The 17,728-nt window shown below is 39.9% G+C and overlaps 2 protein-coding genes across 3 annotated transcripts; both read right to left on the reverse strand.

Moving 5' to 3' along the window:
* Window positions 1-3,275: 3,275 nt before the first annotated feature.
* On the reverse strand, window positions 3,276-4,481 carry LOC122643620. The gene has a single exon (XM_043837229.1). It carries the CDS (start codon window positions 4,479-4,481, stop codon window positions 3,276-3,278), a length of 1,206 nt encoding a protein of 401 aa, XP_043693164.1.
* A 763-nt stretch (window positions 4,482-5,244) lies between these two features.
* Window positions 5,245-17,021, reverse strand: LOC122641925 (glycosyltransferase BC10-like). Of its 2 annotated transcripts, none has more exons than XM_043835261.1 (10): window positions 16,765-17,021; window positions 16,554-16,670; window positions 16,342-16,442; window positions 11,953-12,024; window positions 11,641-11,722; window positions 10,874-10,954; window positions 10,555-10,596; window positions 8,310-8,369; window positions 6,567-6,713; window positions 5,245-5,546 (listed from the first exon to the last, which is right to left on the reverse strand). In XM_043835261.1, exons 1-10 carry the CDS (start codon window positions 16,942-16,944, stop codon window positions 5,403-5,405), a joined length of 1,026 nt encoding a protein of 341 aa, XP_043691196.1. In that variant the 5' UTR covers window positions 16,945-17,021; the 3' UTR covers window positions 5,245-5,402. The 2 variants fall into 2 exon arrangements, with proteins under 2 accessions (XP_043691196.1, XP_043691197.1); XM_043835262.1 differs by having other exon boundaries at window positions 16,554-16,663; window positions 16,765-16,930.
* Between the last annotated feature and the right edge of the window lie 707 nt (window positions 17,022-17,728).

Consider the following 17,728-nt stretch of genomic DNA (forward strand, 5'->3'; position numbering starts at 1 on the left):
GAATTTTGGGGTTTGATTCTAAGTGGTGTAATCTTGTAGGATATTTCTACCCCCAAAAAAATAGTATATTTAATCTTGTAGGATATATGATGTCTTTAGTGTCATACTCTAAGTTGCATGGAAGCTCTTTTGATAATACAGAAGCGTCGAGAGTTTAGACAAACTTGCCTATTACACCCATTTTATTATAGTTGATATGAAGGTCCTTTCAAGACTCTTGCGAGTGTATGGAGATATTAATCTATTCAATGGGGTTAATATTGCAAAGAATGCTCCTAAGGTAACTCATTTATTGTTTGCAGATAATACATTTTTTTTCTGTCTAGCAACTAAAGAAGATGTTTTGACAATTAAGGCCATTCTTAAATTGTTCTCTAATTTGTCTGGCTAATATATTAATTTCAATAGAAGTAAAGTCTATTTTAACAGAAAATTCTCATTGGCCGAAAATATTTGAGTGACCAGTTAGCTATTAAGGTCATATCATCGGAAGTCGTGTATCTAGGTACTAAGCTCTTCTATCCAATATCTAGAACGAAAAGATTGAAATCAATTGTTAGTAGGGTAAGTGAAAAAGAAACTAGAGTTGTGGAAATACTGGAAGAACAATTTGATCAATCTTCACTGATTTTGCCTTCTCTTCTAAACCCAAGGCTATGGGTTTAGGGTGTTTGTCATTGGATTATCATGGTAAACTGGGTAGAGTTGAAAAATACCATATTTGTTGGCAAGGCCTTTGCAATCCAAATGGGAGTGAAGATTGTTGGAATTAGTAAGGTTAGACTTCTTTTTGATTCCCAAGTAATTATTTGTTATATTGTTGATGAACTTTCTCAACCGCCGATAATAAGTTTTCGTTGTTAATAGTGAAAACAGATTGCTTCATGATGTCTTCCTATTCTATGACTTACGGTATATTTGTAGAGAGAAATTATCCCAAAAGATCCTGTCCAGCATCCTGCCCGGGTTGCATGAGGGGTGAGGCGGTCTTTTCACACCTCACTCTGTCCAACATTGCATGTGCAGCCGGGCAGAGTGCTGGACAGGAGCCAAGTCCGAAATTATCATGCGCATGGTATTGCTAGGTGGGCCTTATGTTACCTAAGGCCGGGTTTTTTAAAACTTTCTTCTTCATCTACTTAGCTTCTAAAGTTTCGATTGCTAATCGGAACTTTTTACCCCCATTATAATAATGTGGCACTAGAATAGAAAGTTTAATTTTGTGATTTCACAATATGAGAGAGAGTATGTGTCAGCAAGGGTGGAGGAGGGAGATGCAAAGGCAGTCAGAGCTGTCGCAGTTGCTGGAATAGCAAGGGAAGCAAACAAGATGAGTGTAGCAGTTCTTAGTGGCCTAATGTTGAAGGGATTTGGTGGAAGACAAAGAAGCATTTGACCAATGTATCAACGAGCACTTCATGAACCTTGACATAGACAGTGACAAAGTCCAAGTCCTCTCTTGCTCGGAGCTTTGGAAGGGATTTCGTTGCCTATTGTCAATGGGGAACAATTGGAAACCGAGGAGGAGATCAAAAGACTCTACGATATTATCTTCGTTAAAGTTCGCCACCAATCATAGTAGAACCTTCAATCATGATGAGTTCCAATCAGATTAAGGAAATTATGCTTATCGTAGGTCGTAAGATCAACAACAAGGGGCTGCTGGGGTGGCGAGGTTGCGGGTCAGAGTGCGGGATGAGGGAAATGAAAGAGACGAGAGATGGGGGGAGTTATAGGGGGTATGGGAGGTTAGTTACATAGATGAGGTAGGGGTGGGGCAGAGGAAATATAGTTGGGGTGGGGGAGGCAGGGAGCAAAGCTGGGGGGGTGGGGCATGTAGGAGGGCGGATATGGGGTGGTGTGGGCAGAAGTTGAAGGAGGGGATGGGGGACGGCAAGGGCAAAGGTAGGGATGGAGGTGCAGGTGAGGTTGGGAAAATACAAAGTGGGATGGGGAGGGCAGGAGAGCAGAGGTGGGGGTGGGTTCATGGAAATACAAAGAGGGAGTGGAAGGGAGAGCTAGAGCCGAAGAGGTAGGGGAAGGGAGAGGGAGAGCCGAAGGGAGAAGGGTGCCGAAGATGGAGAATGGGGAGAGGGAGAATGTAAAATACCCAATCAAAATGAGAATGAAAAATAATGAAGGACAAAAAAGGAAAGAGAAAGTTGTAACCACAAACAGACTTTCCCTTTTTTATTTAGGCTCTCTTTGGTATAATTTAAATTTATGTTTATCTGACACAAACATAAATAGATGTGTTTGGTATGATTTATGATCCCTATTTTCCATTAAAATAAATCAATATAAACATAAATTCATTAACAGTTCGAGAGTTGTTTATGATTTATCACCATAAACTGTTAATGTTTGTTTATGCGGGTACCATTAATGAACATGTGCAGAATTGCTATTTAAGTGAGGGTAAATTAGTAAAATTAACAAAAATTAGAACAAAGCCTCTCTTTTGTCCCCCTCTGTCTCCAACCCCATCTAGCCCCCACCATAGTACATGATATATTCTTCACTTAAGCATATCAAACCTATTTTTCATTATATAATCTATTATGTCTAATAGTAACCAAATGATTATTGTTTATAGCCTATAACCTATTATCATAATTGATTATTCATAAATAGGTCATAAATATAAATATAAACTATGCCAAAGAGAGCCTTAAGCTATTTCCATTTCCTGTTATGTGCCTAATGGGGTTCGATCTAATGTATGGGCCCTAGTTTAGGCCAATCTAATATAAGATAGGTTAAAGGGCTTGATTTAATGTGTCCCATCAACTCTGGAGCTTTTGACGTATCGATCAAGTACCTAACATTTGGTATCAAAATTACACACCACGTTACGGGTTCGAGTCACAGTCTCAAAAAAGGACTACCTGGAGTAGAATGAAAACCATCAAGAAAAGGCTACCTGGTACCTAGTAAAAACCTTGACGAAGAGTAGAGCTACTTGGAAAGAACTATCTAATGGGGTTTGCTATTGGTGAAGCCCAACTTTGGTTTAGAGGATTTTTGGAGGGCCATTTCGGCCTCGAAATGACCTCGAATGGCTGAAAAAAGCATACATCATGGCCAGAGGCAAGGAGTTGTTGTATTGGGCTCGTTGAGACCTTCAAAATGGTATATTTTTCGATATATGTTATGTTTTGGTCCAACCCTATTCAGTTTGACAATTTTTGGGTCAGGGGCATTTGTACTATTTTTTTTTGTTGGGAAAAAGGGAGGTATATATTTATATAAAATAAATTGCTTTTACATGAGGGCTACATTCTGAAAAATTTCTTCCCATTGACATCATCTCTAACCAAAGCAGAGAGCGTCTCTGGGAGGCAATCAGGACTTAAATGAATCTCTTCGCAGGACTGAACAAAGCTTGCAAGGAAATCAGCACATTTGTTCACTTCACGAACTTGATGTGAAAAACCACAGCTTTGAAAGCAATCATGAAGGCAATGGATATCCTCAATCAAACCAAGTCCATACCACAGCTTTTGGTATAAGCCTGTGATCATCTGCACTGCACACTGTGAGTCTGACCGAACCTGAACCTGGGGAGGATTTAAGGCTCGTGCCTTCTGAAGACCCCCTCTAATAGCCATCAATTCCATCACCAGAATGTTGGTTTCCTGGGCACCACCCGCGATAGCAAAGAGCACCTTCCCAGCCGAATCACGGCCTATAGCACCATATCCACCATGATCAGCACATACAGATCCATCACAATTAATAGCAACCCATTGGGAAGGCGGAAGAGACCAAACATGAGGCGTTGCTATAGAATGCTGATATGAGACATTGAGTTGCCAGCGGTGAAAGAAACTTTTGTTCACATCATTATCTAGAACTGGTTTTTCCACGTCCGAGAATCGCCCTCTTGTATCATGAATAACATGTCTAAGAACAGCAGAATAATCTTGCTGCCTTTGCTTGAAAACTCCGTAATTCCTCTCTCCCCAGATTCTGTAGATCATTGATGCTAGGCTGAACCTTCGAATGCAATTTATGAGGGATTCACCCTCAAAGTGATCAACCATCCAATCAATTTCCTCCTGCCACGAACTCAATGGTCCTCTCTGAAATCCATTTAGAGTAACGATCTCTTTCCAGATCTTTTTGGAAAAGGAGCATTGAAATAGGAGGTGATCAATGGTTTCAGGAGCCTCCAAACATAGAGAACAAGTTGTGTCGATAGCAGCACCCCACGATGCAAGGCGACATTTGGTAGTTAGCCTACGATGAAACACCAACCAGGTTATGAAAGCGAACCTCGTTTGGGTCGAAGAAAACCACACAAGTCTATGCCATATTACAGCTGCACCCTGTTGGCGAATAGATTCCCAAGCAGTCTTAATGGAGAACTTTCCATTAACAGAAGCAGTCCAAACAGGTCTATCCGACACAAACCTTCCAAAGAATTTAGTGCTAGATATCTCCCCCCCATCTTTCTTGAAGGATTGGGTCAGTAACATTTAAAAGATAATGAAATCTGTTCTGTTGCTCGGCCGTAGATGTAGCTTCCCATCTTGGGGGTGAACCACGTAAATCTTGTGTGTTGTGCCTTGTGTCTTTTCTATTTTCGTTTTCTTCTGCAAATCGCCACTTCTGGGCGTTGTTTTCTTAACAGGGTTCAATCTAGTGTATGGTAGTTTAGGCCAGCCTAGTATGGGATAGGTTAAAGGATTTTGGCTCTGAAGCTTTTGGCGTATCAGTTTAGTTCTTCAATAATTTCTTCCCCCTTTCTCATTGTTTATGATTTGTTCTTATGAAATATTGGATTTACATTATTGAAGCCTATAGATGTTCCCCAAAAGAGATATCCCTTGACAAAAAGACAAGTGCTTTAGAAGTATACGACTGTGGCCCTCCAGAAAAAGATGAGCGGGTTTAGGCAACTTTCCTTAGATCAGTCAATTATAAACAAGTCGCTTCAGTAGGACTTTATACAAGTAACGATTTCTTTTGGATGGGTAAGGAAATGCTTCTTATCCATAGCAATTGTTTTGAATAATTCATCAGAATGATATTTGCAGACAAACATAAAGTCATAGAATTGACAAAATTGCTCAATATGTATCAGCCATATTTTACAATCCGTATCAAACTTAAATCAGCTCACAGTGACCAAGTATTTCCATAATTCTTGCCTTTTTATTTCATTTTTCTTTTGATAATCATAGCTTCCTTTTTTGTGTGTAAGGTTGAACAGTCACTGCCACATTGCAATATTTTTTATGAGCAGTGTCAAAAACTGTTCTGTATACATCATGTAATGTAAAATTCCTGTCAGCCTCTGATGGGTGCCTCACTACAAACTAGACACTGAGCAATGACTACATAAGGAGATGGTCAAGCCTATTGTTAAAAGATGAGCATTAGTGCACCAAGGGCAATCAACCCACCACTCCCTGGGTCAAAAGGTGCATGGCAGCACCAGGTGAAAACTTCCTCGCAAACAGGAAGCAGGGGACAAATGTAGAATTGGTACGACACCATTCTGTTCTGTAATCAGTCTCATAGTACACATGATAGATTTCCTGCAACATTGTATAACATGAAAATTTATTGTAAAGAGAAGCAAAAGAATAAAAAATTTACTAAATCAGAAAGCCCTAAAAACCATGAAAGAAGGTGTTTAAGAGCATGTACAACAAAGGTTTAAAACATGGAAGAAACAGGGCAGCTAACACAAACAAGTACTATAGTTTGAACAGGGAAGGAGGTGGACCTCTGGCTATGAAGAATCTAAATTTTTTAAGGTAGTGATAGACCATACAGTCTAAAAGGAGCAATAATCTTGGTGGCCCCCATGTTTGAGGGCACCCCTCCCCTTAGGGAAACTGCAAAAAAACAAAAGGAAACCCAAGGCTCCATCTAGTTGGATTTAAAATGACAAAAATTAATGTAGAACATTTTAAGAAGAAAAGAGCAATAATAGAATTAGAGAAAATATCAACAATTTGGATATTATTAGTCGAAAAGTGAAGTAAAACTGTCTGCATTCAAACATTTTTTTAACTAAAATCTAAGTAATTAGGTTGAAATGTAGTAAAATCCAACCTGTAGAAAGTAAGTTTCTGAGTTATTTACTAATTCATTATTGGCAGTGACTAGAATAGTTTCCATTTTGGTGTTGTTTAGATCTTACAACATTTGACATCCAACCAACCCCAAATGATTCCTTGGAACAACGCAGTTATTGATATTTTCTGCCTACCCTTCAAGAGGAAAGTCCTATTTATTGAAAGATTTTTTTTTTTTTTTTTTTTTTTGGGGGGGGAGGGGGGAAGCACTCTAAATCCCTTCCTAAAATCACAACCACAACCACAAAACCAGCATAAGCATAAAAATGATAATATAGCTATGCCGACGGAGCAATTTTAGGAGGGCCAACAGTAGCTGAGCACCCAATCAGACTGCTCCATATGTAACTATTTTACAGCAGAGAGAATATATACAACCAAGATTACACAGCATGGTCAGTCTATCTATTGAGGACTCGCATGGCCAAGTTGTGAAGCATCAAAGTGATTCAGAGAGAAGGCAAGGTAATTGACCTTTAATTTTTTTATTTGTTGAGGTCCTGCCTTTGCATAGTTAAAAGTCACAGGATGCCAACCGTGCACTTCCATGTTAGTTGTGGAATGGTTCCAAATGGCGTAGGTTAATGTTCTCCTTTCAACTTCACCTTCAAGCTCGCTCATCTAATGCAAATGTGAAACATAAAAAATAGTCGAATAAGTGATCACCAAAATAGTGTTGAAGTTTGAAGGTTCCACAATATTTTGCAGCTTAGAACCAATCCATTTTATTATGGGAAAAAAGAACGCTAATCGGTCGCATGGTTCCTGCGCCCAGACACAGGACCGTGCAAAATTACCGCATAGCGACCAGTGAACTAAGAACTTAAAAATCTCATTCAGTCAAATGATCCTGCATGCATTCTTATTGGCCCCCACACTGGTGCAGGCACTACACAACCAGACAGCGATCTCTTGCCCTTTATATATGATGGCAATACAATGAGCTTCTAGAGCAAATAAAATATAAATTACTTATATATGGGAAAAAAATTCCCCATGCTGCCAGAGTGCAATTTCCCTCTCACATGGATTTTTTTTATTATTTTTCTCTCCTGCTTTGAATATGTGGACCCCATGTGAATGATGCCCTTTTCAAGACAACCATTGGTGTGGTGTATAGCTTCCTTCCCACACTATCAGTATGGGGGCCAATGGGAGTGTGCGCCCCGGCATCCAACATGGGGGCAGGGTGGTCATTTCACCAACCCTTTGCCTGGGCTTAGGAGCGTGTGACCAGGTAGTCCCATATATATATATATATATAAAACTATCAATTTTTATGTAGATAACAGGAGAAGGCTTTAGGAAGCAACATATATCATTTTGCATGTGCCAGTTGTGGTTGTGGGCCAAGGGGAGGGGGGTGTCCAGGGGTCAATGTATTTCATAATAGCATCCTCTAACCTATATGCAAGTTTGAGCCTAATGAGCTTGGAGAAATATGTAATAAATAGAACCATCCCTCTTCCCCCATATGAACAGAAAAAACCTTGTTAATGATGCCACAATAGATTACTGGGCTTACAGTCTCAGAAGAATAGATTATTAGACTTAAACTTGCAACATGAAGCAACATGAAGAAGTGTGGCAGCAGAATACATGCAGCATTCTAGTGCCACCATATCAGCTTCTACTTGCCAAAGCCTTTCCTTGCAAGTTGGGATCCTCTATGAAAACATTTTTATTCCCCATAAAAAACCAAGGTGCAGGAGAAAGCCTCTCAGGGGGGGGATTTTACTTAAAACATTGGCTGAAAAAGTTACACAGAAATCCATGTATTTACAAAACTACCCCTAGGATGTTTTCCTTGCCCTTGTTTGAGCAGATGATCGAATAATTTTGTTGGAATGGGGAAATTATGTAGCCTACTTTTTAAAACCAGACAGGTTCATTAAATTGAAAATGGAGCCAGTTCAAGCTCAATCCAGCTTTGACCTATTAAATGGTAGTTTTGAAAAACGAATTAAAAACTAATTGAAAAAACATCAAACAAAATAATTGTTTTTGGAAACCGGATGGTCTGATTCCAGCTTTAGTCCTAGGTGGTTCTCTGTCCAGACTCCAGACTGACCCAAATAGAAGGGCTGTTCCAGTCTAACCTGGTTTCAGTGTCTGGTTCGCTCATTTTCTTTTTTTCCTTGAACTATGCTATGAAGTACATTTCAAGAAACATAAAAATCTAAATAAGAAAATTTGCAGTAGGAAATTAATGCTTACTGATAGTAATGTCTGTACATAGTGTTCGTCTGGGATACAGTTATGCTGTTTCTGCAATTGCTGCAATTGATAAACATATTAAGGACAAAAATCCATATACTTAGATAAGGAACTACAATTAGAGAAGAGATTAAGAGAACAGTACTTATGAAGCAATGGGACAGAAATCATTTCCTGAATTTTGCAACATATCGGCTCTAGTTACATAGAAACTGAATCAACTGAACTATATAACAAGAGAGATATGTTTTTCCTATGAGTGGACGAAGAAGAAGACACATAACAAATGGTGGACAATGAAAGGCCTTAATGGTTCATGTCCTGAACAAGAAGGGGTCCGGCGGACTGTAGATGAAGGATTTTTTTTTCTTCCTAATTTTGCATATTGACAGTTTGGTTTAATATTTCCTTGGTATTCTATATTCACAAGTCTTAATGAGAAGGGGTTTTATGACTAGACAAGAAGGTGCCTTTTCCCTGCACTCCTATTCATGCATCATCTGTGTTTTGGTTTATGCATTTCCTCGGTAATTCTATAATTCCCAAATTTAGGGTGAGGGTTCCCTCCAACGCCCAAGTACTAATTCAGGCGAATGGAGGGACGGATTACGAACGTAAAATGGGGAGGTTTTGAGAGGGTGGGGTGATGCAATCTGAAAATCCATATAAAGGATCTAAGATGCAAGTAGGCCCAATGGTCAAATCTGAGATAAAGGAAGCAACTGCGTTGTCAAGGGAAGAAATCAGATTGATGGAAGGGGTGGGAAGAGAGAAGAGATCGATCTTCTTGGGAGAAAGAAGGAAGAAGAAGAGAACAAAAGAGATCAGATTTGGGACACCAATCCCGTATGCACTGCTCAACAGCACCAAAACTCTTTAAAAATTTATTCAAATCATCTCTAATTGATGGGGATGTATTACATATATATAGACCTTCTAAAATTCTTAATTTTTTGTACTCATAATTGTTAAGAATAGGATTTTTTGTACTCATAATAGCCCGACCCCCCCCCCCCCCCCCCCCCCCCCCCCCCCCCCCCCCCCCCCCCCCCCCCCCCCCCCCCCCCCCCCCCCCCCCCCCCCCCCCCCCCCCCCCCCCCCCCCCCCCCCCCCCCCCCCCCCCCCCCCCCCCCCCCCCCCCCCCCCCCCCCCCCCCCGCCGCCGCCCCCCCCCCCCCCCCCCCCCCCCCCCCCCCCCCCCCCCCCCCCCCCCCCCCCCCCCCCCCCCCCCCCCCCCCCCCCCGCCCCCCCCCCCCCCCCGCATAATAGGATTCCTAATCACTCTAAAACACTCAATAAAGTAAATAAACTCAAAACAAGAATTCTATCTAGCTATTAAGTATCCTAATCAAACTCAAACACATAATTTAACTACTAATCCTGTGTACTAACATTATCCCCACTTTATAAGAAGCCTAAGGTCTATAGAACCCAACCATGGGCCAAAATAAAGTTTTATGATGCCCAATTGACCCAATTGGACAATCTTAAGTTCTTAACTGCATTAGGGAGGAGGGAGAGAGAGAATGGAGTCAATGGACCCAACCTCTTTTTGTCTCTTGGCGTGCGAAAGAATCCGCACACAGATGGCATGCAGATATTTTGCCCTTAATTTATATTCTCCTGAAAAATCTATATTGCTTCAATGTGTCTGAGATTCCACTTGGTCTTGATCCGTTTAAACAATTATGATTATTTTGCTTATCTAATGATCCTTAGGCATGGATTAATGCTTATTCTATCATTTTCAGAAGCAACATTAAAGATTGGGTGATTCCATAATGCATCAATAGCTTCTGTCGTTCTTACAATGCTTCATCTACCTCTGTAGTTTTCACAAGATTAAGTCTTACATCTGATGTCAGCACTAGCAGAAGAAATACCTACCCATTAATTTAAGCCACTCCAACCTCTTGTACTAAAAAGTGGGATTCCCCTATATATGCAAACATGAGTGACCTTGCTTTGGCCCCCACTTGTACAAGCCATCACATTTTGTAGGCTATATAAGTATAAAGCGCTGTATGTAACCTGGGTACGGTGTATCATGTACAGCACAGTAAAATGAAAAAAAAAAATTTGAGCTATAAACTTGAGCTGAAATGAGAGAATTTTAAGCAAAAATTTTGCTTAAAAGACTAGTAGAAGATTTGGTGCAAGGAAACAACATTAAAATTGAATATAAGAAAGTTTCTATCCCATATTTCCCATTGCATTTACTTAGAGGTAAAGAAAAGATCACTTACAAGATTCAGCTTTCCCTTTCTGGTGTCTAAGGGTGGCCTTCGCTGCAGAGTAAGAAGCAAAAAACAAAATTATTATTATTCAAACAACAAGAAAAAGCATCTTCTACCCTAGAATGCCTCAAATAATATGCTTCCCCGACATAATGTGGTAAAGATAACCATTTGCCCTCTAACTATGCAAATATAGTATCAACACCCCAGGGAAAAGAAAAAAAATCATAATTTGCAATTCATATCCCACTAGGGTAGAGAAAAGGAAAGATTGCATCACTCAATGTGTTAAAATTTGGTCAGAGATGTAAAGTTGTCTCACTCTCACCTTGCAGAATCTCTTGAAAACTGGAAAGATAATATCATCATCTACCACAACTCTTGCATGTTCTCGAACTAATGTAATCCACTGAAATTTTCAAAATCATTTTAATGGTAAGCTATAATTGGCATCGATAATTGAAAGCCAAAGTAGAACTCTATCTGGAAATGAACACAAATGTAACATTTTCTGATGCTTGATTGAACACCAATGTGATTGTTTCACTGGAAGAAATGGAAGAAGTTCAGGCCAACTCGTGCCATGGACAGTAAATGCCTGCTTTCAGCAAACATTTTCCAAAATAAGGGCTTCTATGAAGCAGCATTTACTATTCCCATGAACACCTGTGACTTGGACTTATTTTTAATAAGGAAAGCATCTCCTTGCAACCAAACAACCCCTAAACAGCTACTGGCTCATTCAATTAATTTATTTTGAATACAGAAAGAAAAGTTTAGCAGACAGAGCTGGGCTAAGATATGAGTAAGCACAGAAAATTTTGCAATAGATTTAGAATGGTCAATAACCTGAACAAGCTAGTGATAAATTTCTTGTATGGTGATTAAAATAATAACTAACTTGTATCTTCTCAAAAGTATGTTCTCTGTGCCGCAGCACAGCCTGCGCCCAGGCACATGGGCAGCCTGTGCAAGGGGCAGGGTGGTCATTGCGCCCACCCCCATGTGCCTGGGCGCAGGCTGCGCTGCGGCACAGAGAACAACACCCCAAAATTAATATATGAAAAGAATAAAATAAAAGAGAACGAGGAGAACCTGAGAACCTTTTCGCCATTTATCCTTTGGTATTACAGGAGACATCTTTGGATTGTAACGACCTTCATTTGTGTCATGAAAGCTAGAATACAGAAACAACTACAAGTAACTCAGATAAAGTGATACACTACATAAAGTTCAGCTTCTTTTTTTTTTCTTCTTTTTCTTATGCATTCTTAAGAACAAGAATAATGTCCTGGGTAGGGTAGGAGCTACATTGCTAAAACAAAACCAACTTTTTTCTTGTGATGGATATCAAATTGTGAAAAGAAATCAGTAGCAACCATGTCAGGGTCATGAAACTATATTCACCTTTCCATGAAACTCCTTGGCGAAGACATAACATAATTATATATGTAGCTGAAGTTGTACAAAGGTACACAACTGCACAATCCATTGGTTAATTAGAATATGAAAACCTGATTTTGAGAATAACAGGAAATATTCATGCATGAACTCAAAGACTATAGGGTAAGAAGCAAGAAGAGAAAAGTGCAATCGATTGGTCAATTACTAGTAAACTGCAGTACTGCACTGATCAAACCCTAATCAGGGAGAGGAAGATTTCCTCCTTGGAATCCCAAAAGAAGAAGATATCAATAGAAAAGGATTGACTCGTCCCTAACATCAAAATTGGGCTCATAGCTAAATGTTGAAAAGGGTCTGAAACTGGCTTTGACAGGACCACAGATAAGTTGGATTGTGAACCATTCATACAGCTGTGGGTTCCCCCACATTTTACCGTTGCAGCTTTTAGCTTATAGGTACATCACATATCAGTTCAGTAATATTTTTTAATGCATACAAGGACTAGTAAAAATTTTAAATTAAAGATATAGAGATGCATCAAATATCTAGGAGACCTGTTTATTTTTTTTAACTACACAAGGGCTATAAGAGAATCTCACCCTTATATGTATTCCACGAAAGTCAAAGTAAGATTTGAGAGATTAGCACAATAGAAATGTAAACTTAAACAATAAGAACTCAATGATATGATAGTACTCCACTTGTAAAGCACTTGAACTTGAACACCAATTTGCTGCTTCAACTTGCTCCAAATGAATGTCGAAGTGATGGTGGGGCTGAGTCGTGCCACCAGTCACGATTCTTAAGATTGTATTCACCCCCTATGGTGCAAGAGGGTTATTGTGAATCAATCCCCAAGTGAAACAGCCCCTAAGGCCCTCCAATAATTGTTGCACTCACTTACGGGGCTACGTTGGGGAACTTTGCTATGCTCAATCAGTAAAGAGAATGGGGAAGAAGGAACTCTCAAACAGTATGTAAAAACCCAAAACCGAGAAAGAAAGATAGAGTGAGTTTAGAAGGAAGTAGGAGCACTTAGACTCATAGAATGATCTCTAGAAGTACCAAAAATGTCACCTATTTATACAGGAAAAAAACGCCCCTTGAAGCACCTGTCCAAGGGAGGTATCTCTCAAGAAAAGAGAAATAGAAATTAGCTGTTGCTGGCTCAGAAGAGGCATTGGCTGGCACCTGAAGAGGTGTCGCTTGCGCCGGTAACAGGCTGGCCGGCGCTGGACCATGCTGGTGAGATATAACAAGGGTCAGACAAAGAGTGGGTTGTGCTGGATGGGTTAGTGACAAACTCGGACACCATTTACTCTCTGGATGACACTTAAAGCACCTAACGCTAGTGTCGGAAAAGTCCTATCCGGCACCAGCTAGGTGAAAAAACAAGAATTTAGATTCAAGTCTGGAGCAAAGAAGGGTTTCACACATCCCAAGGCATCGCCACACCACACCACGCCACAACCTGGCCCAGCACATGCGCATGTGAAAAGCACCCCAGACCAACACCCATATATGTGGGAGGAGAGATACTTATCTTCAAGGAACCCTACCCTTGTAATTCCCATTTCCATATATTAACCTCCCATCATACTCTTCCATTTCCAATGTGGGACTAAAGTTCCCACACAAAAAAGTGCTTTAAAAATGCAACTTCTAAAATATCAAAGGAAACAAACCTTGTGAGAGGGAAACACCAAAACCAATTCAAGGAAAAAGGAAAGGAATTTTGAAATTTCAATTTAAAATATATTTTACAACAATTCCCCCACAAATTACAAAATACCAACTAAACAAAACAAAATGATTGAGCACATAAGAGTACTAGGACGCTTCCTTATAGATGTCTTTTGTATGTGAATCTACATTAGATCTAATAATAAGCCACACTACAGAGTCCGGGTGCCAACTGACTTGACATCCATATCCTAACATCCGAGCTTATTAGTGTCCCTTTCGAGTAATAAGGACAATTTTTATCTGGCCTTCCCATCTTCAAAGGTGTTTAGAGAGTCGCCCTTAAAACTCTAATTGGAGGCGACCTCACCTCCTACATCTACTTAGGTAGCCCACAGTGTGCACCACAATTAACACACCCACACATTTTGTCTGGACCATGGCTGTTTATGAGTTCTATGACCCATCCTCCAGTCATTATGGTGAATACTACCTTCCCAAGTTATATGGTGACTTTGTTTTTACCCGTTGAATCTAATCCCACGGATCTCCTATCACATAGGTTGGGTTTTCATCACATAACTTACGTCAACAAACAACAACTCAGCCTTATCCCAACCGATGGAGTTGGCTAAATTGATCCTTGCAAAGCAAAATATAAAAAATAATAATAGTAAAAAAAGGACACAACAGCATCAACAGCAACACAGCATTATCCCACCTAAATAGGGTCGGCTACATGGATCATTGCCCTCCAATCAGCTCTCTTCAAGGTTATACTTGAGACAAGGCCTAAACTATGCATGTCTTTCCTCACTACTTCTCCTATAGTCAGTTTAGGTATGCCCTTAACTCTTTTAGTTCCTTCAATCTGAATCAAATCACTCCTCCATACTGGAACATCCCAAGCCTCCATTGAAAATGGTCATGCCACCTCAAGCGACTTTAACGGAGCTTATCATGTATCAGTGCAACTCCCAGATCAGCTCTAATATGTTCATTCCTTACTTTATCCTTCCTAGTTTTGTCGCACATCCATCTCAACATCCTCATCTCTGCTACACTTTGTTTGTCTATATGACGCTTCTTAACTACCCAACATTTTACCCCTTACATTATAGCCGGTCATACAAGTGTTCTATAGAACTTTCCTTTATGCTTTAAAGGAATACATCGATCACACAACACTCTGGACGCACTTCTCCACTTCATCCATCCCACTTTAATTCTATGAGCAACATCATCCTCTATATCACCTTCTTTATTTATGATTGACCCCAAATATCTAAAAAAATCACTTTGCGGCATCTCTTGCTCCTCAACCTTCACCACTTCGTTATCTGTCTTAGTGTAACTAAAGTTACACACCATATACTCCATCTTCGTTCTACTAATCTTAAAACCTCTTGATTCCAAGGTCGATCTCCATAACTCCAACTTAACGTTAATCCCTGCTTTTGTCTCATTCACCAGAACTCATACATGATAAGCGCAAACAAATAAGGGCTTAAAGTTAATCCCTGATGTAGCCCAATTGTAATTGGGAATTTACTACCTTGACCCCTCATAGTTCTGATGCTAATTACCAGACCATCATACATATCTTTAGTTATGTCCACATACTAATTCAACACCCTTCTCTTCTATAATACATGCCAAATTAATTCTCTAGGGACTCTGTCATAGGCTTTTATAGGTCCATAAAGACCATATGGAGATCCTTCTTGCAAACTCTAAATCTTTCCGTAAGCCTCCTGAGCAAGTAAATAGCTATCATGGATTTACCTGGCATAAAACCAAATTGGTTCTCTGAGATTGTAGTTTCTCTTCTCAAGTGGGCTTCAATAACCCTCTCCCATAATTTAATAGTATGACTCATTAGTTTTATGTCTCTATAGTTATTGCAGCTTTGAATGTTACCTTTATTCTTTTAGTTTGGGACCACAATGCTTCTCCATTCATCTGGCATTTTCCTTGAGCTCGTAATCTTGTTAAATAGATTGGTTAGCTAAGATAACCCACAAAAGCCTAAGCACTTCCACATTTCTATTGGGACCCCATCTGGTCCTGGAGCCTTTCCTACTTTATCTTTCTTAAGGCTTCTTTTACTTTAGATACCCTAACCTTTCATATGTACCTATGGCATGTGGACTGATGAGGCCAAAGTGCATGGAAAACAATTTCAATCCAGCCTTTTGGACTGATGACGGGTATTTCAAGATTTTCCCCCCAATATATTAGGAAAACAAAGAAATTCTAAGTTTTGAAGGTGTTGATGGATCTAAGAAAATTCACTTGCTTGAATAAAAGAAGACCCATCAGCTTTGTGCTTCACCTGATTCCTGGACTTCTTTTTGTGGATCTAAGAAGATAGCCACAAAATGTTGCCTCACCTAGCTTGGAACCTCAAGCAAATCTTCAAAAGCTTTAAAACCTTAGTTTGGAATCTGGAAATATAACAGCCATCTCACTTGTGATTCACAGACCTATCAGTTTCTCCAAAAGAGGATTCCATAATGGCTGCAGGACGTCAATTTAGTCTACTGGAGCTTCAGTGACAAAGGAGTTGGAGAAATGATTGAAGACAATCCGATAGAACCACCACATAGTTTAAGAATCCTTAATCTAGACAAGACCAACACTGGTGCAGAACTAAAATCATAATAAGCTTGAGATGCAATGAGCACTTATTCAATAGAAGAAACCAACCTATCGGAGAGGAGTATAAATTTCTGATTTGCGGGGTCCTTAAGAGCCACTGCGAGCAATAACCTCTCTGCCTGGATCATACTCGATTCTCCCCACATTACCTGGAGCATGAGACTCAAACTCAATTTCAGCGAAATAGAACCATTGAATTTCTACCCCACCCAAAGAAAATAAGCAAATCTTAAATAAGATAACGTTTTTCTTTGAGGTACCTTAACGCTCTCGTTCAGCTGCCGACCATAAAAGTAAGGTGATCTCGTGGTCAATTCATCAAACACGAAACCAGGCTCTGAATGAATATAAATTGAAAAGTTCCCCGTGTCTGCATTCTGGAAACTCCCAAACTCAACAATCACCAAAATATAAAGCTTCGAGTCCATATTGGGAAGAAAACCAAGTATTGGATTAAGAATGAAAATTTACCTGGAAGAAGGTGTCCCATATAAAATCGAGGGGGAGGTCCCTTCGCACAAGGAATAAGAAAGCGATCTTGGAAGTTCCAGAGAAGTGCTCATCCAAGTTACGAGATCTGAGAGAATGAGCTATCGAGAACTGTTGCCTCGATTGCGAGTGAAGTCTAAGAAGAACGAAGAAACAGAGCATAATCGAGAGCGAGATTACGGGCTTCGATACCAACCAGAAAACATAGCGAACTGAGAATGTATGTCTCTTCTTCGACATGACTTATTCGAGACCTCTTCCTGGTACCAGGGGGAGGAGCAGACCATGAACGATAAACAAACCTCTTCCCCTACCAAAAAATGGATGATTCGGAGGAAAAGAGAGCAAGAAAGAGAGGGAAATGTTTCAGTTCCTTACTTACATTGGAAGAATGGAGGGAAGATTTCGAGCTAAGCATTTAAAAAGTTGGCCGAACAAAAAATATGAGCTGTATTTGTTAACAGTTGCTGTTGCGTGCTTTGATTGAATTCTTCGTAGGTTTAAGTTTCTAAATTCTGTTTTTGATAGAGAGAGAGAGGCGTTAGGCACCGTGGGGACATTGACAGTTAGCTTTTTTTTTTTCCTGTTTTCAGGTTCTGTTGCACAAGTCATGACCGTAAATCCGTAATAGACGGAAGCTTTTCAGGGAAGATTTTAAATTTCAATTTTTAATCTTCTTAACTAACTATATATTTCTTTGCAACTAACCCTATAACAGCCTATATCACACCTCCAAAAAATTGACACATGTCACCAGCACATACGGTCAAGTGATACATCTGATCTACCTACTAGGCTACTACCATGGTTTGAGATATCGGTATCGGATAAAGATTCTATCGGATAATACACGGTTTGAAGGTGATCGATACCAAGACCAATACCGATACTGATACTGATACCGATACCGATACCGATACCTAGTTGATACTATATTGGTGAAATG

The sequence above is a fragment of the Telopea speciosissima genome, chromosome 10, assembly GCF_018873765.1.
Source record: "Telopea speciosissima isolate NSW1024214 ecotype Mountain lineage chromosome 10, Tspe_v1, whole genome shotgun sequence".
NCBI lineage: Eukaryota > Viridiplantae > Streptophyta > Magnoliopsida > Proteales > Proteaceae > Telopea > Telopea speciosissima.

Coding starts and splice junctions, on each gene's coding strand:
- LOC122643620 (XM_043837229.1), bottom strand. CDS start 4,481: ATGTTACTGACCCAATCCTTCAAGAAAGATGGGGGGGAGATATCTAGC.
- LOC122641925 (XM_043835261.1), bottom strand. CDS start 16,944: ATGCTCTGTTTCTTCGTTCTTCTTAGACTTCACTCGCAATCGAGGCAA. Junction 10,597..10,873: donor TTTTCAAGAGATTCTGCAAG/GTGAGAGTGAGA, acceptor CTTACTCTGCAG/CGAAGGCCACCCTTAGACAC. Junction 5,547..6,566: donor AACAAATAAAAAAATTAAAG/GTCAATTACCTT, acceptor ACAATGTTGCAG/GAAATCTATCATGTGTACTA.